At 53.4% G+C, this 24,601-nt stretch overlaps 1 protein-coding gene across 2 annotated transcripts; it reads right to left on the bottom strand.

Moving 5' to 3' along the window:
• Positions 1-357: 357 nt before the first annotated feature.
• CORO2B (coronin 2B) lies at positions 358-23,049 on the bottom strand. Of its 2 annotated transcripts, XM_063170020.1 has the most exons (14): positions 22,902-23,049; positions 17,248-17,335; positions 14,769-14,822; positions 11,823-12,026; positions 6,629-6,745; positions 5,576-5,725; positions 4,644-4,808; positions 4,015-4,131; positions 3,657-3,761; positions 3,176-3,272; positions 2,793-2,905; positions 2,243-2,333; positions 2,017-2,156; positions 358-1,576 (listed from the first exon to the last, which is right to left on the bottom strand). In XM_063170020.1, the coding sequence occupies exons 3-14, from the start codon at positions 14,814-14,816 to the stop codon at positions 1,445-1,447; spliced, it is 1,479 nt and encodes a 492-aa protein (XP_063026090.1). In that variant the 5' UTR covers positions 14,817-14,822; positions 17,248-17,335; positions 22,902-23,049; the 3' UTR covers positions 358-1,444. The 2 variants fall into 2 exon arrangements, with proteins under 2 accessions (XP_063026090.1, XP_063026091.1); XM_063170021.1 differs by lacking the exon at positions 14,769-14,822.
• Positions 23,050-24,601: the final 1,552 nt, after the last annotated feature.

The raw sequence follows: 24,601 nt of genomic DNA, 5'->3' as shown, positions 1-24,601 counted from the left end.
CTTTGCATGAAGCCCAGGGAGAGGCTGGGGTTGAGTGAAGCTCCTGGAATGTTTTCCCTTGGGAATGGGGGGTTCTGGGGGGTTTATCCCAGGAAAACTGGAGCCTTTCTCCTGGAAAATCCTCTCCTGGCTTTGCTGGGAACAAGGAGCTCCTGGATCCCAGGTAAGAGCCAGCACTCTGTGTTTTCCTCCCTGGAAATGTTGGGATGAGCTGGGAATGCTGGAATGAGGATCCGAGCTGGATTCCAAGATCCATCTTCGGCTTCTCCCCCCTCCCTGGTCTGGGGAGATGCATCCAAGAATTTTCCTTGGGATCCCCCCCAGCCCCTGGATGGAGAAGGAAAGGCGGGAATGCGGTTCTGGTATTCTGAAAAGATTTTATTCCATCACTATCCCGTGGGAGCATAAATAATCAGGAACGACAGCACATGGAACGCAGCAGGGAACGCCAGGAACGCAGGACACGGACGGGACAGACCCGCGCTGGGGAACTTCAGCAGCTCGGATTGAGTGGGAATTGGGATCTCCAGGAAAAACCAACGGGATTTGGTGTCATTCCCTGTGCTCCAGGCAAATCCTGTCAATCCTGGGATTGTCCAAAGTGCTGAGCCTGGCGAGCTCCAGGTGCATCCCTCGGGATCCATCCTCAGGATCCGTCCCTTGGGCTCCATCCATGGGGCAGCACCCCCAGGAGTATCCCAGGATCCCACCACAGGAAGGATCCCAAATTTTCACCATGGGAAGGATCCCAGTTCCCCACCATGGGAAAGGATCCTGGGACAGATCCCAGGCTCCAGCTGCAGGAAGAATCCTAAGTTCCCACTACAGGATCCCATCCTGCTCCCATGGGAAGGACCCTAGGCTCCCACCATGGGAATGATCCCAGTTTCCCAACCCAGCAAAGATCCCGGGATCCCACCGTGGGAAGAGTCTTGGGCACCCAGCATGGGAAAGGATCATGAAAAGGATCCCATGTGGAAATTTCCCACTGTGGAAATGATCCCAGTTTCCCACCACAGCAAGGATCCCGTCCTGCTCCCATGGGAATGATCCCAGTTTCCCAGCACGGGAAGGATCCTGGATTCCCACATGGAAACTCCCTTTGACGATCAAGCCCTTCCCACTTCCCGCCCCTTTTCCAGTTCCGCTCCCACTGTCACATTTTTGCATAGGAAAAAAAATTAATAGCAAGGAAGCGTCGCGCTTTCCCGGGAATCTGCCCCGGGCTGGCTCATCCCAACGGACAGGACATGGCTCCGACTTACTGGGAGCCTCCAGGCTTTCCCAGGAATCAGGTTAGAGCGGGATTAGTGCCGGACAAGACACGCAGGACGTGATTCCAGGCTCTCGGGAGCCGCGGACTCCGGAATTGTGTTCTGGGTGAGTGGATCCAAGGAATTCAGGAGTAGAAACAAAGGAATTTCTTTAGAAAACATCCCTGGAGTCAATTGTTCTTGGGGCTGTTCCGGAAGTTCTTTAATTCCAGCTGCAGCTGCCGGATCCGAATGTCCTTCTGCGAGAGCTCGTCCTTCAGCCGCCGGATCTCGTCCTGCTGCCGGAAGAACATCCGGAGCAGCTGGAAAACAAGGATGGAGATGAAGGGATGGGGCTGATGGGATCACATCAGCTCATCCCAGGATTTTGCCAGCTCCATGCTGGGCCATAACTTGGCTGGTTTTGGGGACAAGGGATGGATTTGAGCTGAAGGATGGGAAATTTTGATGGGATTTTGGGAAAGAATTCCCGGAGAAGCTGTGGCTGGCCTGGAAGTGTACAAAGCCAAATTGGAGCAGCCTGGGATAGTGGATGGTGTCCCTGGAAAAGGTGTCCACCATGGGAAAGGCTTATGGAATGGATCCCACATTCCCACCATGGGAAAGGGTCATGGGCTCCCAGGCTCCCATCCCTGGAGGGATCCCACATTCCTGCCTCTGTTGGGATGGAAACTGGCAGCACGGTGCCTTTCCAGATTCATCCCCAGATCCCATTCCCATTCCCACTCCAGGGCTGCCCCACCTCGTTCTCCGTGCGGGGTGGGACGTTCTCCAGGAGGTCGATCCCGTTGACCACCACGCTTTTCTTCTCCCTCACCGGCGCCTTGAAGACAATCTTGGAATTCCTCTTGTATCCCTCCTTCAGCGACACCAGGATGGGATCTGTGGGAGAGCTGGTGGATCAGCAGGATGTGGTGGTCCTTTCCCACATCCCAGATATTTTTGGGATACCCCCCTGGTGGGTTTACCTCTGTTGACCCCACTGAGCCACTCGTCCGGGGTCAGGGCTGGCTCTGTCCCTGGAGTCATGGGATAAATGTCCTCCTGGTACGTCTCCGACTGGGAAAATGGGAAGAAAAGAGCAATGGATCTGGGAATCTGCTCCCTGGGAATTGAGGAAAAATTCCCTCCCACACAGAAGGAATAAACACCCGGATAGTTGGGAAACTCCAGGCACAGGGAGGAAATTTGGGAAGTGCTGGCTGGAGCAGAGAACCTGGGATTGTGTCCTCCACCCAGCCCTGGCCAGCAGCTGGATTTGCTTCCCAGAAAACTCCAATCCACGAGATATTTTCCCCAAAATTCCCAAAACTCAAGTGAGACCAACCCCTAGGAGAAACGTTCCCTAAAAACATTCCTGTTTTGTCGTTGAAATTCCATGGCATGAATATGGATGGAGAGGAGCGGGGATGGTGGGAACAGAGCCATGCATGGGATTGGCCAAAGTGGGGCATGTCCATGGCTGTGGAGCTGCCCAGACATTCCAGATCCCGCTCATTCCCACATTCCAGGACTCACCCGCCTCGGGACGATCATGGAGATGGGCTCGATGAGCCCCTTGAGGGTGATGAGTTTGTAGAAACGGAAAACTTCGCAGGCAGAGACGTCCAGGCCGTGCTTCGGCATCACCCCTGCGGAGAGCACCGGGATCAGGCATCCGTGAAATTCCCAGCATGGAAAATCCCAAACCGGAGAGGCACCGGGATCACCCATCCACGCAATTCCAGCATGGAAAATCCCAGTCCCAAACCCAACCCAAACCCATTCCAAACCAATCCAATCCAAACCAATCCAACCCAAACCCAATCCAAGCCCTTTTCCTTGTGTCATTCAATCCAGCACCTTTCCCATCCACCTTTTCCGTGCTCTGGGAAGCAGAGCAGCAGCACCACCACCCTTACCCAGTCCTTTCTGCGGAGCTGGCGAGCGGAATTCCATGAGATAACTCAGGTAGGGCTTTTCCGAGCCGATCTCGTAGTACCGGATGTTGCCGTCACCCTGGAGCAGCAGGGAAGAGGGATGGGAATGGATTTGGAAATGAGAAGGTGGAAAAAAACAGGATTAGGAGCACTTAGAAGGCAGAAATGGATGGGACATTGGGGAGGAATCATTCCCTGGGAGGGTGGGATGGGGCTGGGCTGGAATTCCCAGAGAAGCTGTGGCTGCCTCTGGATCCCTGGAGTATCCTGGGTTGAACAGAACTTGGAGCAGCCTGGGATGATCGAATGTGTCCCATGGCAGGGACATCCATGGGACTGGATGAGTTTGAAGCTCCCTTTCCATACAAACCATTCCAGGATCCAAATTCCAGCCCCAGTCCCTTGGGCAATGCTGGGGGATTTTTCTGGGAATGGCACATCTGGATGCTCCATACATCCCTACCTTCCCAGCCAGGTACAGCATGTGGGTGTCGGCATCGTAGAATGGGAAGAGGAGCCCCGAGAGCCCATCGATCTCCTCCTCGATCAAAGGCATGGATAAATCTTCCTGGAAAACAGGAAAATCCCGGTGTTAGCTGTGTCCTGATGGCGGGGGCATGGAGAAAGAATTCCGGCAGGGATGGAGCAGGGATCTGGGCAGGAATGGAGAGGGATCCTGGTGGTGTTGGAGCAGGAACTCCAGTAGGAACGGAGCAGGATCTTGGCAGGGATGGAGCAGGATCCTGGCAAGGATGGAGCAGGATCCTGGCAGGGATGGAGCAGCAATTCCAGCAGGGACAGAGAGGGATCCCAGCACCCACCTGGTCCCAGAGGGCGATCTGCCGGGTGTTCCAGCGGGACACTCCCGTGGTCAGAAGCCGTTTGGTGCTTCCCAGGAAAACCACGCGGTTGACGCGGTGGTTCTTGCAGCTGGCCTCCTGCAAGACAGGAATGAGCTCTGGAATTCCTCTTGGATCCAGCTCTCATCCCAGGAAAGCCCTTTCCCTGCTCCCCCAGCCTCATCCTGGGGAAATTCCAGCTCTGTCCTTCGGCACCTACCCCAGGGCAAGCCAAAATTCCCATTTTCCCTGGTATCAGGGAGAACCCATCACCCTCCTCCAAACCTCCAGCACCTTCCCCTTTACTCCCACTGTTTTCCCCAAATCCTTAACAACAGAATCAAAGCCTCCAACTCTGGACCTTCCCCTGCACCTTCCCTTTTACTCCCACCGTTTTCCACAAATCCTTAATTAACAACAGAGTCAAAGCTTCCAACTCCTCCGCTTGGGATGAGGCCAAGCCCTTCCCACCATCTCCACAACCAGGCTGGCAATTGGATTCCACCACACGGAAAACCTCCCGTGGGGAGCACCTATGGCACTTGACGGGTACTTTCACGACATTCCATAGGACTCTTCCCTAAAAATCTCACTCCAAGCACCCATCCCACCTGCAGGACCCTCCCGGAGCGCGGCTCCACCACGCGCAGCTTCTTGTCCTTGCAGGTGGTGGCCAGGAGGCTGCCGTCGGTGTTGAAGGACATGCAGAGGATCACGTCCGTGTGGCAGTCGATCATCTTCACCGGCTCGCCGATGTCCAGGTTCCAGATCAGCACCTGCGGGAACAGCCTCTGGAGCAACCCGGGATGGTGGGAACTCTTCCTGCTCTGCTGAAGCTGCTCCTGGTCCATGGAACGTCTCCCTGGCCTATGGAAGCTGTTCCTGATCTATGGAAGCGCTCCCTGGTATATGGAAGATGTTCCTGATCTATGGAAACTGTTCCTGGTCTATGGAAGTTGTTCCTGGTCTATGGAAGCTCTCCCTGGTATGTGGAAGCTGTTCCTGATCTATGGCAGCTGTTCCTGGTTTTTTGGAAGCTGTTCCTTGTCTATGGAATGTCTCTCTGATCCATGGAATGTCTCCCTGATCTGTGGAAACTGCTCCTGGTCCATAGAATGTCTCCTTGATCAACAGAATGTCTCCCTGATCCATGGAATGTCTCCCTGGTCATGGAAGCTGTTCCTGATCTGTGGAAGCTGTTCCTGGTCCATGGAATGTCTCTCTGGTCATGGCAGCTGTTCCTGATCCATGGAATGTCTCCCTGATCTACAGAATGTCTCCCTAGTCCATGGAATGTCCCCCTGACCTATGGAAGCTCTCCCTGACCTGTGGAAGGTGTTCCTGGTCCATGGAATGTCTCCCTGGCCTATGGAAGCTCTCCCTGCCCTATGGAAACCATGGAATGAGATGAGCTTTAAGCTCCCTCCAACCCACTGGAACCATTCCAGCGTTCCACAATCCCACTCTGGCCATCTACAGGCAACTCCCAGCGGTGCCAGGATCCGGGAAAGCCCTTTGGAATGGCATTCCCAGGAAGGCTGACCTTGTAGTCGTAGCCGGCACTGAAGAGGATGTTGTTGGTGGTGGGGTGCCACTCCACGAGCCCCACGCGGCGGCTGTGTCCGTACAGCTCCAGCACCGCCTCCGTCATGTTCCGCTTCAGTCCTCCCTCTGGAATCTCCCAGATCCGCACCTGGAACGGGGTTTGGAGCGTCCCAACTCCCGCCCCTGGAATTCCTGCCTTGCCCAGGAATTCCAGGATCAGCCCTGCTGCTGATTGTCCCTCAAGGATAAATAAGGAATCCTTGGGATCCCTTGGGAAAAATCCAGCCAGGATGGATCCACACCCGGAATGGGGTTCGGACCATCCCAACTCCTGGCCTTGAAAGCTCCTTCCCAAAAACATCCAAAATCCTGGAATTCCCAAAAACAAAGCTTTTGGGAATTCCAGGATCAGCCCTGCTTCTGATTGTCCCTCAAGGACAAATAAGGAACCCTTGGGATCCCTTAGGGAAAATCCAGCCAGGACAGATGGCATTATCCAGGCAGGACATTGGAATCCTCATCCTGAATTCCCAGATTCCCAGCCCTTCCTTGTCCCGAGACCCCAAACCTGACCCTACAGACTCCACATTTTGGGATCCTTTGGGATAAAGGCTCCCAGATTTTCCAGGTTAGTTGCTCTAAAAACCACCAGGGATTTTCCCAGGATTTAGCTCCTCTTTTCAATTGTCTCCATGGGGGTTTCCAACCTGAACCTTCCCTGGGACTTCTCCCAGCTGCCCCCTCCTGTCAGGGACTTGTGGAGAGCCTGGAATTCCCTCCGGATCCCATTTTTCTCCAGGCTGAGCATTCACGGCTCCCTCAGCTGCTCCTCATGGGAATTACCCTCTGGATCCTCTGGATTTGTGTCCAGAAAATAAAAAACTGGAGGGAATTCTGGCTCAGGAGCCAGGCTGGGCATAATTTGGGATTGGCTTTGATCTCCTGTCCCTCAGCATTACCAAAACAAATCCATGCAAATATCAAAATAGGAAATCAATGGGACGGGGAGGATGGATGGATCTGGGAATTGCATCCCAGAATTCCAGCTCACCGATGTGTCCTCAGAGCAGGAGGCGATGATGTTCTCAATGAAGGGGTTCCACTTGATGTCCAGCACATTTCCCTGGTGACCACAAACTTTGGGATAGTTCGGCTCGATCCGGCCGGTCTGGAATGGAAAAGCAAGGAAAACATCGGGAAAGCCATCAAATTTCAGGAGAAATAGCTGTTTCCAGGGATGGGGAATTGTTGCAAAAGGGGAATGCAGTTCAGCCTGGGATGGGCCAAGCCAGGGATTTGGTTTATCCAATATTCCCAGTATTCCCAGCTGATCCATGGATGGAAGGGGTTTCTCCAGACTCCATGAAGCAGGGAAAGGACAGCTGGGGGCTCAGCATGAATTCATGGAATCATGGAATATTGGGGTTAGAAAATTACTCCAAGATCATGGAGTCTAACCATTCCCATCACTGATCCATGTCCCCAAGGGCTTCATCCACAGGGATTTTCAGTCCCTCTGGGAATGGGGACAGGGCTGGAAAACCCTCTCTGTGAGGAAGTCTTCCAAATATCCAAACCTCTCCTTCCAGGATCCAAATCCATGGGCAAAAGGACTGGAAGAGATTCCAGAGGCTCCAAATCGCCTCAGCCATTGGATCCTGCGCGAATCCCAGAATTTCAGAACAGTTTGTGTGGGAAGATCTTCCAGGAGATCCATTGCCAATCTCTGCCATCGCCCAGGATCCCTTTCCCGGTCCCAGGTTGCTCCAAGCTCATCCAACCCAGCCTGGAGCTGGAGCATTTGGAATTTCCCTCCCAAATTTTGGATTTCCTTCCCAAACTTCAGAACCACCATTTTCCAAGGTTCTACTCCATGGGAACAAACCCCAAATTCTGTGATGACGCAACTCCCGCTAATCCCCAACCCCACAGGCTGGGATCTTTCCATGCGGAATTTCCAAAGCTTTTTCGGAGCCTCCTGGGAAGATTCCCACCGGGATGGGAACCTTTCCCATTCCCAAGGAAGCTCCGTGTCCGGATGCCACCCCGGTGTCCTTCCCTGCTCCGTTCTGGCTCCGTGCCGGAGCGGCGCTCGGAGCGTGCGGAATAACTGGGTCAGCTCGGCACAGCCGCTGAATATTTCATGGATTTTCCTTCCCGACTTTTCCCGTGCCGAGCTCCCGGCTCCGTTTATTGGGAACAAAGGAACGTGCTGGGAATTCTGCCCTCGGCAGCTCCAGGAAGTCGGATCAGGGCCAGGAACGGCTCCAGAGCTGTCGCTCCCAAGGTTTCTTGGGATTTATTTCCTCCCTCGAGCTGCAGGGAGGAATTTGGGAAGGAAAAATTCACAAAGATGAGACAGAGAAGGAAAAGGGAACGGGGGAATGTCAGTGATTCCTTAGTTCTGCCTCCCAGAGAATTCCTAGGATGCAATTCCTGGTTTTATCTTTGTTATATGAAATATTCCAGCCCCCATCACTTATCCAAAGGATCAGCTTATCTTGCTTTTCCCAAATGTCTGATTTGCATTGACAGGACTTTATTTACACCCTGGCCACAGCAGAAATTCCCACAGAAACTGTGGAATTCCAGGTGGATGGAATTTTTAACAGCACAAATTCAAATTCCACCTTTTTTATTCTGAGGAATCAGCCGAGTGAATGCCTTTTTACCATAAGATTTGACGGATTTTCCCAAAATTTATCAGGATATTAAGAGGACAACACTGAGTTTCATTATTAGGGTTCATTTCTTCCCAAGAAATCCGGAATTTTGATTCATACTGCTTGCACACGCTGAGAAAAAGACAAGGAATGTGCCATTCCAGGGCACCTGGAAAAGGCAAAGGAAAAATAAAGGCAATAAAAGGGAAAAATCCCTAAAAAAATCCAGGATTCCGGCCGCGCTTATCCCGTTTTTCAGTGGGACCTTGCCGACAGCCTGAGTTAATCCAAGGTGAATCCTAATCCCTGGATCCCTGATCCCCGGCTGAGGGAAGCTCGGTGACCCAGATTCCGGCCCTCAGGGACAGCCTGGAGCTCTCCTGGCTCCGGCAGCTCCGAGGTTTTCCACAGAAAAGGCTGAAAAGAGGAAATCTTCCAGCAGCTCCCACCCCTCCCTTTGTTGAAGCGCTTGGAAAAGGGAAAATCCTTTGGCTTATGTTGGATAAAGGGAAAATTATTTGGAAAAATTGTGAATTTTGGAGATTGCGGGGTGGAGAGGGAATTTTTCGCTGGGAATGCCTGGAATGGCAGCAGGGAGAGGGATGGAAACCCTCTGGATTCTGGAATCAGGGAATGGGATTGAGGAATCTGTGTAGAGAATCCCGGGGATTCCAGTGGACTCAGAGCCATCCCTGGGATGGGAGGGATGGAATTTTGCTCCCTGATAGAAATCCGGGATGAATTTTCCGTCAGATCCATCAGCACCAAATCCAAGGGGTGGGAAAAATCCTCAATTCCCATCCTTGGAGCAGCACAGCTCCACCCTGGCAACGGCTGAATTCCACTTTTCCCAGAAATCCATCCAGCAGGAAATCTTGGATAAATTATTTCAATATCTGAAATTCCCCAAATCGGCTTTTCCCTTGGAAAACGCAAACCAGGAGCACTTCCAAACCCTCATATTCCATGAAAAGCTCCACAAACGTGGAAAAATCCCTTCGTTCCACTCCATCCTTCAATCCCTCATGGAAAACCTCAGGGATGGATGCAGCATCCATCCGGCAGCACCTCTGGATCTCATTCCTGGATGGAAAATCCCAAGGAAACACGGAAGGGAACTCGGCGAGGTTTGGGAATTCCATACTCTATCCTATCCCAATTCCAGCCTTTCCCCCATCCCAAATGCAGCCATTCCCACAGTCCCGGCAGTGACGGGAGCAGGAGTTTGGATTTCAGCTTCCTCCGGATAAACAGAGGCTGCTCCTTCCCGCTGCCACTCCCGTCTGGAGAGAACATTGGCTGCCTCTGGAAAACAACTCCTCGTTCCTGGCGGGAACAAAAATCCCTCTGTTTCCATGGAAGTGGTTCTCTGCAAAGGGATCCGTGGGGATCACAACAAAATCCTTATCCCAAATCCCTCTCCAGCTTTCCCGGAGCTCCTTTAGGCCCTGCAAGGGGCTCTAAAGATTCCCTGGATCCTTCCCTTCTCCCAAGGAACATTCCCAGCATTCCCAGCCTGGCTCCAGGAGAACGGGATGAGCTCCAGAAGGATGGGATGCGAAGGCACCCAGCTGCTTCCTGATGGAATTGCAGCATCCAAGGATTTTGTTCCCTGACTCAGAAGAAAGGAATATTTTCCAAGAGGTCTCCAGGATCAAATCCTCAAGGCCAGCTTGGAGCATTCTGGAATAGTGGGAATTGTCCCTGTCCCATCCCAAATCCAGCCTTTTTCCCATCCCAAATCCAGCCCTGTCCTGTTCATGGAATGGGATGAGCTTTAAGGTCCTTTCCAACCCAAACCAATCTGGGATTCTCCCATTCCTAGGGAGCCAATCCTGCTCCTCCTGATCCTTCGCCCACTCCCTTGGGATATTTTTATCCTGGTGCTGGGGACAGGCTCATTCCCAATCCCGAGGCTCCGGAATCTGGGAGGAGCAAAGCTCCCTCTTCCCAACCCACACACCCCTTGGATCGCTCCATGAAAACCCCGGGGTGTGGATTTGGGATGAGCAGATGGCCCGGCCCAGATTCCGGGAGCTTTGCTGAGGGCAAAATCCAGGGAAAAGATCCAAAAATACGGCAGCAAATCCTCGGAGCGGCTCCATGGTATCCGGGTTACCTTCATTAGCTTCTAATTATGGATCACAATTAATTAGGGAGCTGCTGATTTCCAAGGAAAATGAGTTTCTCCTTAATGAGCTAATCAGGCTCCAGATAAAAAAAAAAATAAAAAAATCAGGAATTTATTAACTCCTCCAGCATCCAGGGCCGCTCCAGGCGGGATTGACCAGCTGGATATCCCAGGATTTCTGAGGATCCCTTTGGAACGCCATCCCTGCTTTTATCCCACCAGGATTTTGCCAGGAAAAAAGTGGGATTTGCTGGGAATGTGGGGCTGTTCCTCAGGATTCGGGATCGAGGGGGTGTGGATGGTGATTCCAGCTGGGATCCGTGAGGAAGGAGCCGGGATGAGGCCAGAGCTGGAGCGCTCCGGGTGCTCAGACAAAGCTCCCGGTTTTTTTTTCTGGGAATATTAATGAGGCTCAAGCTGTGCTCTGCAATTAAATCCTGATTAGAATTCCTTCCATCTGGAGCTGCCTCCGGAATGAACGAGGAATTCAGGAGAGGTGGGAATGCTGCACAGGGAAAGGGGTGAAGGAATGATGGGATGGAGGGAAAGAAAACCAGGGACAGCTCCTCCTTTTCCCAGCTTCCCTTCCCAGCTGGAATTTGGGATCTGGAAATTTGGGAATGCAGCTCAGCCATGGCAAAATTCCTCCTGGGACTGAGGCTGGGAGCATCCCAGAGCTGCAGGTGCCCAGGGATGGGATGTGGATTCCTGCTCGGAATACAGGAATAGCCCAAGTGAGTGCCCAAATTTTGGGAGCAATCCAAGAATCCCAGGATCCAGGAATGGGTTGCATGGGAAAGGATTTTATCCCATTCCAATATCCCAGGGATAGGGAAGCAACAACTTTCCTGGGAATTGTGCCAGGGCCTCCCCCCCTGGAAAAATTCCTTTGATCTCATTTTAACGGATTCTCTTCCCGTCAAAACATTCCCCTTTCCCTCTCCAAGGTAAATTCCAGGCTCAAAGTCGCTGCTGCCTCTTTTCCTGGGAGCTGTGGATCCCACGGGATTGGCTGGAGGAGCTGCTGGATTGATTGGAATTTCAACTTGAGATGGGCAGATCCCAGGGGAATTCCTGGGAAAAGCGAGGGGAATCTGGGATGGAGATGGAAAAAGGAGGAGGGGAAAGATCCCGCCTGGATCAGGGATGAGAGGGATAAATCCCTCGCAAAATTCCTGCTTTTCACATGGAAAGGCGCTGTTCTAGTGCCCAACCACCCTTTGGATGAGGAATTCTTCCCAAAAAGTCCAACCTTAAATCCCTGGTGTGCCTCCAGCCATTCTTTGGAAAACCCAAAGAAAGGGAAGGAGCAGTGGAATGAGATTCCAAGGAGCTGATTCCTTTTTAGGAAATTCCCGTCGGGAATCTCACCTGCTCCAGCAGGACGAAAAGGAAACCCCAGGAAAAGGAGATTTGGACACTCTTTTGGGAATTCCCGTTGGGAATCTCACCTGCTCCAGCGGGATGACGAGGAAGGAGCCGCCGCCGGCGCTCTCGGTGACGATGGCCAGGAATCGCGCGTTGACGGCACAGAAATGGTTGTCGTGGACGTTCTTGGTGATGGGAATTCCGTCGAAGCAGTGCTCCCGGCTCGCCGCCTTCCCGTAAACATTCCGGAACTTGGAGCTGCGGTACTGCGGCCGCCATGACATCCCCTGCGGGGAAACGCAGGGATCGGCATTCCCAAAAATAGCTCCATGTCCCCTGGTTGTTCTTGTGCTTTTACCATGGACGTGGAAGCATCGGGATGGACCCATTCCGACATAAGCATTCCCAAAAAATTGAAAGCATCCCCCGGAGAAGGAATGGTTCCTAACAGGCTCAAAAAGAACGCTCAGCATTCCCAAAACAACCATTCCCAAAACACCATTCCTGGTTGCTCTCCTATTTTTACCATGGACATGGAAGTATTGGGATGGGCCCATGCCAACATGAGATTTCCCAAAAAATCGAAAGCGTTCTCCCGGTGTTGGAATGGCTCCCAAAAGGCTCAAAAAGAAAGCTCAGCATTCCCAAAAAAACCCATTCCCATAAAAGCATTCCCGGTTGCTCTCCTGTTTTTACCACAGACATGGAAGCATTGAGATGGACCCATTCCAACGCGAACATTCCCGAAAAACCTACAGCACCATTGCTGGAGAGGCTCCCAAAGGCTCAGAAAGCCACACAATTCCAGCTGCTCCCCTTTGGAGCGGGAATGTTCATCCAGGACATGCCTGGGTGCACATGACAAAGGAATTCCAGCTTGGAATGTGATGGGTTGGAAATGGATGGCGGGAGAGCGGGAATTGGGGCGGGAGGGGGATGGAGGGAGCTTTGGGAATATTCCGTGTTTTCCGCAGGTTTTCCTGCATGGAGCAGCCCAGCATCCAGCAGGGATCCCAAGGATCCACGAGCTGATCCTGGTGGAAAAGGACCCAGGAGTAAATCCCCAGCTCTGCCCTCATTCCTTGGGAATAGCAATGCCTGGAAAACAGGGAAAAGATCCCAGGAGTAAAATTCTGTCAGCTTTGCCCTCATTCCATGGGAATAGCAATGCCTGGAAAACAGGGAAAAGAACACCCCAGCAGCTCTTGCCTCATTCCCTGGGAATAGCAATGCCTAGAAACCAGGAAAAGGACTCAGGAGTAAAATTCTGTTGATTCTGCCCTCATTCCCTGGGAATAGCAATGCCTGGAAAACAGGGAAAAGAACCCAGGAACAGCCCCCCAGCCGTGCTTGGACGTTTTCCCGCTTTTCTGGCAGCTCCGGCCTTTCCCGGAGCGGCAGCAGGAGCAGCTCTTGTCTCCATGTGTTTGGCTTTTCAAAGGATCCTTTCATCCCTCGGGAGTCTTGGAAACAGCGGGAGCGAGGGAAAAATCGGGAAAGGAGCTGTGGCCACAACAACAGGCAGAGCCCCGGCCCTAATCCCGAAAAAACCTGGATATCCTAAAAATAGCTCCCAGTAATCCGCCCCGAGCGTCCGAGCTCACGGAGAAATTCATCTCTGCCTTCACCTGGAATTTTTGGGAGGAAAAATTCCTCCCTTCCAGCCTTTTTTTTTTCCCTTGGAATTGTGCCCCTGCCCTTTTGTGTTGTCACCATGGCACTTCCCATGCCCTGAGGATTTTTAATGGGAATAAAGAGATTTTCCCTCGTTCTTCCAACGGATTTGGTTGAGTAGCAGGGGGGAAAAAAAGGGAATGATTTGCTTGGAAAAATCATCAGGAAAAGGAAATCCAGTGCAAAAAACTCCAGGGTTTTCAGGAAGGAGACAGAGCCTTTCCCAAATCCCGTTATTCCCGGTTTTCCTGCCTCTCTCCCGGCACAGATGCTGTGACAAAAATTCCCTGTCTGGGATTTTCTGGATAAAGTCAAGGCTGAGTTTTGTAGGAATTTGGGGATTTTGTAGAAATCCCAAATCCAAGCTGATCCCAGGCTCGGGTGTGGAGTGGTTTTCCCTCCCTCCTTCCAGATCCGGCACATCCCTGGAAGTTTTTTCCATGGGAAAGGTCAGGAATGCTGGAGTTTGACATTTCCAGCATCAATGGTTCATTAAGGCTGGGCACAAACAGGAGCCGCTTTTCCGGAGGAAAATCAAGGATCTGGAATCACCAGGAAGGAGCTGGAGCTGCCCAATCCCACCCCATGGACATCTCTCAATTTCTATGTGCAGAAAACGGGGGAAAAAAAGTTAAAATTTGGAATTTTTTAGGGGGAAAAATCCCCTCTGGACTCACTGCTGTGCCACATTCCTGGGGGGATTCCTGGGATAGACCCGCAATCCCAAATTTCTGGTGGATTCCACACAGAATCTGCACCTGGGAGCATCGGGACCGAGGGATGTGGGAGCCTCAGGGATTAAATCCCAAAGGATTTGGTCTGTTTGGGAATGGATTTGGGGTGATCCCAAATCCCGCCCGGCTGGAGCCAGGGGATATTTTGGGGTTGATATCCTAGAATTTTTTGGGATTGAAATCCAGGCTGGAATACCTCAAAACATGCTGGGAGAGCCCCTCCAAAGCCACCTCCCCATCCCAATCCAGGATGGGAGGGGAAAACTCAGGAGCAGGAGCTGGCTGGAATTCCCAATCCAGCCCGGCCATGGGGCTGGAATTCCCGATCCAACCTCACTGCAGGGTTGAAATTCCTGACCTGACTTTGCCATGGGTTTGGAATTCCCAATCCAGCCCAGCCCTGGGTTTGGAATTCCCCATCCCACCTCACCACAGCATCGATGCTCCATCCCAAGGGAGAAACCCCAAAGAAATTCGGGATGTTGGGTGGGAATGCCATGAATTCCCTTTGTTCCAAGGGATCTCCAGAGCGGAGCCAGCCCCTGGGGGGCTCTGGACTGGCTCGGGATGAGTTTTCCATGGATTTTGTCGCAGCCAGGTGGGAATTCCCGGCTCACTCACCAGGCCGCGCTTGCTCCCCAGCACCTCAGACTTGTGCAGGTCCCTCATGGAGCTCTGTGCAGACAGGGAAAGGAAAAAATTCCATTCATTTCCTGGGAATTCCAGGGAAAACACCCCAGCCCTTCCTGCTGCTCCGGAGGGCCGGGATCCGACCCCCAGCAGGGAATTTTTGGTGGTTCCAATCCCGTTTCCTCCTCCCACTTCTGGAGAATTCCACGTGGCAGCCAAAGTCCTTCTAGAGGACAAAGGAATTCCATCAAAATCATGGATTTATGATTCAAAAAAGTGGGATTATGGGATTTGGGAAGGAATTCTTCCCTAGGAAAGTGGGGAGGGGCTGGGCTGGAATTCCCAGAGAAGCCAGGGCTGCCCCTGGATCCTTGGAATGTTCAAGGTGAGGTTGGATGGGGCTTGGAGCAGCCTGGGGCAGCGACAGAATCCATGGAATGGGGGAGGTGGGACAATTCCGGCTGGGAATCTCCCAGCTGAGGTTTTCCAGCCTGGGATTTCCATGGAGTTCGACTTTTCAAGGATTTCGACTGCCTAGAAATCCTGGGAATGGCCTCCCCTCTTCCCAAACATTGGGAAAACGCTCCAAGTGAGGCTGGACAGAGCTGAGCTACTCCCAGGAATCCTCATCCCTCCTGGATCCTGGAGCTGCTTCCCAAGTTTCCAATGGATCTCATGGAATTCTCGGAAAGGCGCAAAACCCACCCCTGGCACCCTCAGGGAGCAGAGTTTGGATCACTTTCCATCTGGGAAAACTTCCGGAGGAGGAAAACCAAACTTTCCCAGGCCCCACGTGCCGAGAACAATCCTGAAATTCCTCCTCCGGCACAAATTCCGGAAGCAAGCCCAGTTTGCTTCCCACTCTGTTTTCCGAGTCCTTCCCACCTCAGGAAGCTCCGGATGGAGAACAAAACATTCCCAGCCCCCGGAGCTGCCCTGGGGCACCACCCCCGGGAATTTTCCCTCCTCCAGCTCCTTGGAATTCCATTTTCTTGAGGGGGAAAAAATATCCCAGGGTTTCTCCCGACTTTTTGGGAAGTTGGAGAGGGGGAAAAGTCGCTTTTCCCATTGGAATGAGCATGAGCCAGGGATTCATCCATCAGAATTATTTCACATCCCATCACAAATCCTTGGATCCAACAGGAATTTCCAGCCGGGATCCAGCAGTTTGGATCTATCCCAAGAAAAGGCTCCAGGGGGAAGATCCCATCAATCCAACCTTTCCCAAAGTCAGCTTTTTAATGGGAAAAAGGGGGAAAAGCCACTTTAAAGCGGGAATTAAAGGGATGGAATTGTCAGGGAAAAGGGACCCCGGGACCCCACAGGGAAAAAAGTCCTTAGGGAGGTGCCAGGTGGGAGAGGATCAAAAAACTGCTGGAAAAAATCCACTGGGAGCAGAAACATTGGGATAGCCTGGGAAAAATCCCTTTCCAAGCCCCAGCTTTGCATGGGAAAAGGAAATTTATTTATCCTGAGAAATTTCTTTTTCCTGGGATTTTTCCAAATCTCTGGGAAGCAGCTCTGACAGGTCTCCCTTTCCACGTAAAAAATTCCAAATATTCCCAGGAATGAGCACCCTGGGGTGGCTCCAAACCCAAAATCCCCAAAGGATTTTTTGGGAAGTTCCTCCCAGACTTTTCCAGCAGAGATCGAGGAACGGCCAAATCCGCCAATGAAAGAGGAAGGAGAACAAGCAGGATCCAGTCAGTATTCCAGGCTGCACATTCCCGTTTCCCGGGAAGCTCTGGAGGAGGCTGAAGGTCACGGGATGGCACCGACCCCCCTTGCCAGCCCTCGGGAATCCTGGACAAGCCTTTCCTTGTGCTCCGGCTCCCGGCATGAGCGGAACCCTCCGGAGAAAGGCAAGGGAGCCTTGTTTTCCTTTTTCCCTTGTTTCCCTTGTTCTCCTCATTATTCTGGGAGCAGCGGCCGCGACGTCCCTCCCCTGCCCCGGATGTGCCTCAAATCCCCCTTTTTCCCAGCTTTTCCTTGGATTTTTTGGGAATCGGGGCTCCCTGCTGTTCACCCGAGACTCTCTTTTCCAGAGGTATGGGATGATCCCACCGGGAGCTGGGATCCCTCTGGATGAGCTTGCATGGAATTCTCATCCTGGCCAATTTTTCCATCCATTTTGGATAATTTCCTTGATTAATTTCCTTCATCCTCATTCCCACTGAGACCAAACATTCACGGATTTGATCCTCAGAGATTTTTTGGGATAAGGGGTCAAGTGCTCGAAGGAACTCCATGGAAGATGCTACAATCCTATGGATAAAAACCCATAGAAGCCCATTCCCAGCTTCCAGTGGAGAAATATGGGATGGGATGGGATGGGATGGGATGGGATGGGATGGGATGGGATGGGATGGGATGGGATGGGATGGGATGGGATGGGATGGGATGGGATGGGAGATTCCCGCTGAACCCCGGGAATGTTCCCATCCCTCTCCGGGTCCCTCGGGATCCTCACCTGCCCTGCTTGGCCCCGGGCTGCTCGGGCGCCTCCGGATCGCCCGGGATGGACACGGAGCTCAGGGAATCAGGGCTGCTCCAGGAGCCTGGAAAAGAAGGAAACCCTTTGGATTCCCAACTTCCATCCGGGATCAATTCCCAGCCGCAGGGCTGCCAAAACTGGGGAACACGGATAATGATCTGGAGGATTTGGGGATTAACTCCAGTGCCTGGTGGCATTCCAAGGGTTGGGATCCACAGGGATCCGGCATCGCCATGGGTCAGGCTTTGCCAAGCAGCATCCCTGGAGATCATGGAATCCTGGAATTCTAGAATGGATGGGAATGACCCCAAACCCCATCCCATTCCATGGGCAGGGACACTTCCCCTATCCCAGATTGCTCCAAGCCCCATCCAAACTTTCCTTGGACATTCCCAGAATGCGGCTCAGCCTTCCAGGTCATTCCCATTCCCAAATCCAAACAATCCCTGCTCCTGGCACCGCCCTATCCCAAACATCCCAGCAGCTTCCCAGGATGCACAACAGGGAATTTTGCTGGTGCACGGCTCTTCCCAAGCTTTTGGTGCAGGAGGATGTTTTCCATAATTATTCCATCATTATTTTGCATAATTTGTTGGGATTTGCACAGTGGGAGTTGCTGGGAGAAGCCACCACTTCCAGAGGGGAAAATTCCCGGTTGGAATTCCACCAGGATGGGGCTGAGCTCCGTGGAATTCTGGTCCTTGAGGGGAAAAAATATTCCAGGATTTTTCCTAACTTGAGGGGGTTTTAGGGAAGTCAGAGAGGGGGGAAAGTCCCTTTTCCCATTGGAATGAGCAGGACTGAGCTGGGGGCTCATCCATGAGAATTCTGGATCCATAGGGAGGATGGACACACATCCTTGAATTTTAGATGAGCTTGGAAAAGATGAGGTTGGAAAAGCTTTGGATACAGGGATGTGGCTGCCACCATTCCCAGCATTCCCACATTTCCCATCAAACCGCATCTCCCACAGCCAGACCCCAATCTGGGCTCACGTCTCAGTTTGTTTATCCCAATTTATCCCGTTTTATCCCAATTTTTCTGCTCTCCAACAACACCTCGAGCACTCCAGCCTTTCCCCGGCATGGCCTTTCTGCTCCCGGAGCTTTTCCCAGCCCCATTCCAGCCGGAGATCCGTGGCTGGAGCCCGTGCCAGCGGCTCTGCCATGAACAAAGGAGCGCGGGATTTCTGGGAGCGGCCTTGGCACGGCTCCGGGAGCGCCGCAATCCCTGGATTTGGGGGGCACCGGAGCAGCTGCCTCCCTCCATCCGGGGACGGTTTTCCCCCCCAGCTGCCGGATTTAGGGGATGACTCGGGAGATAGGAATCCGGGATGAATGGAGCCATTCATGGTTTGATAAAATTCCATGGAAAAGAGTGGGAAGGGGGTTGGGAACGAGCCTGCCCGGCCGGGTGTGAGTTACGGATCCCGGCGATGCCGCCAGGCCCCGCTAACAACCCCAATTAATTCCTTTGAATCCCAATTAATTGCATGGAATCCCAATTAATTGCACGGAATCCCAATTAAAACTCATTAAAAAGCCAAGGGCTGGAGTTGCCTTGGATGAGGGGAATTTGTCCTGGAGCAGGGATTTTCCTTTCCCAGATTTCAACGGCTCCTTATCCCTATTCCCAACCTAGAGCAATCCCAAAGTTTGGTGACCGCACCTGGGCTTTTCCCTGGTTTTATGGAGAATTAGGGAATGAGGGAAAGGAAAGGAAAGGAAAGGAAAGGAAAGGAAAGGAAAGGAAAGGAAAGGAAAGGAAAGGAAAGGAAAGGAAAGGAAAGGAAAGGAAAGGAAAGGAAAGGAAAGGAAAGGAAAGGAAAGGAAAGGAAAGGAAAGGAAAGGAAAGGAAAGGAAAGGAAAGGAAAGGAAAGGAAAGGAAAGGAAAGGAAAGGAAAGGAAAGGAAAGGAAAGGAAAGGAAAGGAAAGGAAAGGAGATTTTGAATAATGAGGCAGGGAATGTCCCACTTCCACATTCCATGGATTCTCTGTCACTATCCCAGGGTGCTCCAGGCCCTGGCCTTGGACACTTCCATGGATCCAGCCACAGCTTTTCTGGGATTTCCAGCCCAGCCCCTTCCAGCCAGGAATTCCTTCCCAATATCCCATCCATCCCTACCCCTGGCAGTGGGATCCATTCCCTCTATCCCGTCCCTCCATCCCTTATCCCAAATCCCTCTCCAGCTCTCCTGGAGCCCCTTTGGAATATCTGGAATTCTCAAGGACAGATTCTCCATCAAATCCATTTTTAGCAACCCCCTGGAGAAGCCTTCGTCCCGTATTCCCAGGAAACCAATCCGTGCTCTCCAAATCCCAATTCCCTGCCCAGCCCCTCCATCGAGCTCCCCCCGGATTGATCCGCTATCAGCTTTTCCATGGATCAGCATTTGTTCCAGCCACCACATCTGCCCTTCCAAGGCGGCAGAGGACACTGAGAATTCCCACCAGAATATCCCGGCGTTCCAACCTCCCAGCCATGGAGAACTTCTGTAGGGCACCATTTATTTAATCCTGACAGGGAACAGCTGGAATTTCCTATCTGGAATCTGGGTTTGGCTCCATTTCCTTTGGATGTTCCCATTCCTTTGGATGTTCCCATTCCTTTGGATGCTCCCATTCCTTTAGATCCCAGCTCCATGATTTTGCCATGGAATCATCCCAGGACCATCCTCCTTTCAACACTGTTTTTCGGGAAAAATTCAAACAGTTTCAAATCCCTCTTCCCAAAAAAACCACGCCCCCAGATCCCAGTAATTCATTAATTTGGGATTTGGGAGCAGCCTCTGGAATGGGTGGGAATTGGGAGCTCCTGATCCAAGGTTAAATTCTCCGTCCCCTCCCTGACCAGAATTCCCACCTGGCTATTCTCAAGGATTCCCATTTTCATGGCAAAGGAATCTCTTTCTTGCCCTTTCTGTTCCCATCCTGACTCCCATCCCTTCTCCCACAAATCCCGCTTCCCTCAGCTTCCTGGAAGAGTCATCCAGGCTGAGGGATAACAATTCCCAAAATTTGGATGCTTTTCCCTTGCCAAGGCACGGAGACCAAACAGGACTCCACGGCACAGAGGAATTATCCCGGATTCCTACAGATCTTCTGGAAGCTGGGAAAAAAAAGCTGGAGTGGCCATTCCATGGCATCCATGCCACGATTCCAGGGAATTTGGGCAGCTCCCGGAGCGAGGCGTGGGCTCTCCCAGCATTCCCATGGATCCAGCTCCATCCTATTTTTAATTCCCTGGTCCCAAACTCCCCCAGGAGCTGCAGCTCCGGCTGCTCCTTCCCGTGGGAAGGGAGGGGGTGGCTCGGGACAGGGATGGATCCAGGAAATATTCCAGCCCCCTCCAAGCCTTTTCCCAGCCCTCCAAATCCCAGGAAAAGCTCTTGGTGCTGGCTTTAGGGCCCTGCTCCCGATTTTCAGCTGGATTTTCCTCCCAGGCCAAATTGCTCGGGAATATTTACAAACTTTGGAAAAGCTTATCCAAGGTTTGCAGCTCCTCTGGGAAGCGGCCCCGGCGTGGGAGGAGCTGCTGCAGGAGAATCCCAAATTCCTGTCCCGGATAAGGCCGGCAGCTGGGGCAGGATGCAGATCCAGACATTCCCTGGGGCTCCCCCTTTTCCTGCCTTTCTGTGGGAACAATTCCCATCCCCACATCCCACCCTTCCCCGCAGCTTTGGATCACCAGAGCTTTTCCCGGATCTGTGCTGAATCCGGAGAGCCAAATCCATCCTGGAAAATCCTCTCACAGCTCCTTGTCCCACTTCCCTTTTCCCTCTGCACATCCAGGGAATGTCCAGGGACTGACATTCCCCAGATCTGTGTCCCAGTTTTGCCTGGAAAAGCCCTGGAATCAGTGCTGAGCCAGGTGAGGAAGCTGCTCCTGGAATTTCTTAGGATTTCATCAATCCACATTGCAGGAGATAAAATCCATAGGGAAAGCTTGGATCGAACAGAGGAATTTTTTGGGACAGGAGACAGAAAACTTTTCCATTTGCTCATCCATTCCCTGAAAATCAACAGAAAATTCCCCATCCTACTGCAGGTGCTGTCTCTGGGGCCTTTTTCTGGGATAAATCCGTTCCCATCCCAAAAAAATCCCTGGGAATGAGCGCTCCAAATTCCCAGCCTGGCTTCCAACTGCACCCCTGCATATCTGAGAATTTGGGGGTCTTTAATCCCAGTTGTGGATTTATATCCCAAATTCCGGCCTGCTCATCGATCTCTCTCTGGAATTGCTGGGAACACACTTTTCCAGGGATTCTGGCACGGATTGGGAATGGCACCTGGGAATAGCCAACCCCAAAGGCAGCGCTGGTGACATCCCACAAGTTTTTTCCTAAGGAAAAAGAAAAGGGAAGGAGGGATTCTCCCTGTTCTCTCTGGGGTCATTTGGGCATTCCCACATCCCAGTCCAGGATTTGGAGAGGGATCAGCTCCAGTCCTGCTGCCTCCCATTCCCAGTGCACCAGCCCAGTGCCATTCCCAATATTCCAGCCTTTCCCAGGCTGGGTCACAGCCCAGGGCTTTTATGGGATCATCAATCCCATTCCCAGAGCCCACTGAGGTCATTCCAGACCCTTCCCACCCCATGACCTTTCCCGGGGCTGATTCCCAGGAATGTCTGGTGACCTCCCAAAGTCACGGCTGTGCCACACCCTCGGGCTGGGACAGCCTTGGAGCTCCCTGACCCCAAATCCCAAGGATCCCACAGTCTGGAATTGGCCCAGGCTTGGAGCTCCCTGATCTCAAATCCCACGGCTCCTCTGGAATCGGCCCCTTTGCTCCCTAATCCCAAATCCAGCAGGATCCAGGGGCTCGGGATCGTTCCAGGGCCACAACCAAGGCCACGGGATGGGAGAGTGGGATCAGGGATGGGAGAGCAGGGTCAGTTCCCAGGGATTTGGGATGGGGAGAGACGGGACCAACCCCCAGGAAGCAAAACCTTCCCCACAGGAATCCGGGAGCTGCTCCAGGATGGATTTGGCCCCCCTCCCACCCTCTCCTCCGAGCTCCCGGAGCCATTCCCGAGGTTTTCCACGCCCTTCCAGCCACCTGTAGAGGTCCGGGAAGCAGCGGCCTAGGGAGGGGTCCGGGGATGCGCGACCCCCGCGAGGGCTGGACCGCGGGCCGGGGGGATGCGCGGTTTGGGGGGGATGCTCGGTTCGGATGATGCTCGGTCCGGGGGATGCGCGGTCCGGGGGATGCGCGGTTTGGGGGGGTTGTGCGATTTGGGGGATGCTCGATTTGGGGGATGCGCGGTTTAAGGGGGGATGCGCGGTTTAAGGGGGGATGCGCGGTTTAGGGGGGACGCTCGGCCCGGTGGATGCGCGGTTGGCGGGGGATGCTCGGTGTCGGGGAGGATGCCCGGTTCGGACGCCGCGCGGTTCGCGGTGCCAGCCCCGCTCGGAGCGGCTCCGCGGCCGTCCCGAACCCCGGGGGTGCCCGCCCCGCACCGCCGCCCCCTCCAAGGGTTAAAACTGCAGCAGAGCTGCGGGGCCGGAGCGGCCGCGGCCGCGGGAGGGGCTCGGCCGCGCTCGGAGCCCGGCGGGCGGCGGAGGCTCGGCCGGGCGGGGGAGGCGGCGGGGCCGGGCCCGGCACCTTGCGGGCACCGCGGGCAGCGCTTACCTCGGCACGGGCATGCGGAGCGGGCAGCGCCGGGGACGCCGAGAGCGGCCGGAGGAGGAGAAGCGAGGAGAGCAGAGGAGGAGGAGGAGGAGGAGGAGGAGGAGGAGGGTGGGGTGTGCCCGCCGCCGAGCGCTGCCCGCAGCTCTGCTCGGCCGGGGCTCGGCGCGGCGGGGCCGTGATGTCAGCCCCGCACCGCCCCCGGGGGGAGCGGCCGGCCCGGCCGGGGGGGCCCGAGCCGCGTTAACCCTTCCGAGCCCCGCTTCGGATTGAGCCCTCCGGGGCCCCGGGGCCACGTTAACCCTTCCGAGCCCCGCTTCGGATTGAGCCCTCCGGGGCCCCGCGGCCGCGTTAACCCTTCCGAGCCCCGCTTCGGATTGAGCCCTCCGGGGCCCCGGGGCCGCGTTAACCCTTCGGAGCCCCGGTGCCGATTTAACGCTGTGGCAGCCCCGGTTCGGGTCCGGACCCGGTGCCGATTTAACCCTTCGGCAGCCCCGGTGTCGCTCCGCAGGCACCGCTTTAACCCTTCAACAGCCCCGGTGCCACCTCCGCGTTAACCCTTTGGGAACCCCGGTCCTGCCCCGGTTCAAATTTAACCCTTTGCGTGCCCCGGTCCAGCCCCGGTTCCGTTTTAACCCTTTGCGAGCCGGGATGCGCGGCCGGCCCGGTGCGGCCGTGCTGGGAGGGGTCGCGACAAACGCGCGGTGTCGGTGTCGGTGTCGGCGAGGGTTCCCCGCTATCGCGACATGGCCCGGCTCCCTCCCATCCCGACAGCGCCAGGAAATCCTGGAATGCTGAGCTGGGAATGAGCTGAGAGCCCATCCCGTGCCAGGCCCGGCCTCGGATGCTTCCAGCCACCCAGGGGGATGGATGTTCCATGGAAATTAAAGAATCCATGGATATTTCGATATTCCTGGCTATTCCAGGCTGCTGCAGCATCCAGAAGGATCCATCCGCATGGAAAAGGACATTTTTCTACCCTGTTTTTATTGTCGACAGTGACACCAGCAGGGCTGGCAGCTCCGTCTTCCAGGCCCAGCTGGAAGTGACGCTCAGAATAATTTAGGACATTAGTGTGTCCAAATAACCCCAAAATCCAGGCCCCAAAGGGAAAAAAACCTGGAGAATTTTATCCCAGCTCCTGCTCTCTCCACCAAGGAAATCCCACTCCCTGTGGCATCGATTCCAAAGAAATCTGGGGGAATTTGGGGAATTCTAAAATGGAATAAAGGAATTTAGGAGCATCCCTGCCACTCCTGGCTGTGTCACCTTGCAGGCTCCAAATCTGGCAATTCTTTCCCATATTTCAAAATCTCTGGGATGACAGATGAATACTGAAGATAAATATATGGGGGTGGGGTGGGGTGGGGGGGAATTATCTCCTTGTTTCCAGGGAATGGAACCAGGATACTGCCAAGTCCTGGAATTATCCAGGATTGATTTTTCAGGGTTTTTACATTTTATTTTTAATTTCTTTTTTCCTCCGCTTAATTTTATTTCTTTCAAACAACTCCAGGCCAATTCCAAAGGCATTCCCAATCCTCCTGGCAGAAAAGCACAGCCCCAAAAGCAAGGATTTCCCTCTTATAAGGAGATTATTTCACCAAGAATCCGATGGAAGATGAGTTTTATTCCAAGCATCCCTGTCAAAAACCATTGGATCTGATAACAGGAGGAGGAAAAATCCCAAATTTTCCTTGAAA

This window comes from Melospiza melodia, chromosome 15, assembly GCF_035770615.1.
Source record: "Melospiza melodia melodia isolate bMelMel2 chromosome 15, bMelMel2.pri, whole genome shotgun sequence".
In the NCBI taxonomy this organism is placed as follows: Eukaryota; Metazoa; Chordata; class Aves; order Passeriformes; family Passerellidae; genus Melospiza; species Melospiza melodia.
This window is presented reverse-complemented; position numbering and strand designations above follow the sequence as displayed.

Excerpts from the sequence above, each read along its gene's own strand:
- CORO2B (XM_063170020.1), bottom strand. The coding sequence starts at position 14,816 with ATGAGGGACCTGCACAAGTCTGAGGTGCTGGGGAGCAAGCGCGGCCTG. Across the intron at positions 5,726-6,628 it reads CCTGCTCTGAGGACACATCG|GTGCGGATCTGGGAGATTCC; the intron begins GTGAGCTGGAAT and ends ACCCCGTTCCAG. Across the intron at positions 2,157-2,242 it reads GCTCAGTGGGGTCAACAGAG|ATCCCATCCTGGTGTCGCTG; the intron begins GTAAACCCACCA and ends GCTCTCCCACAG.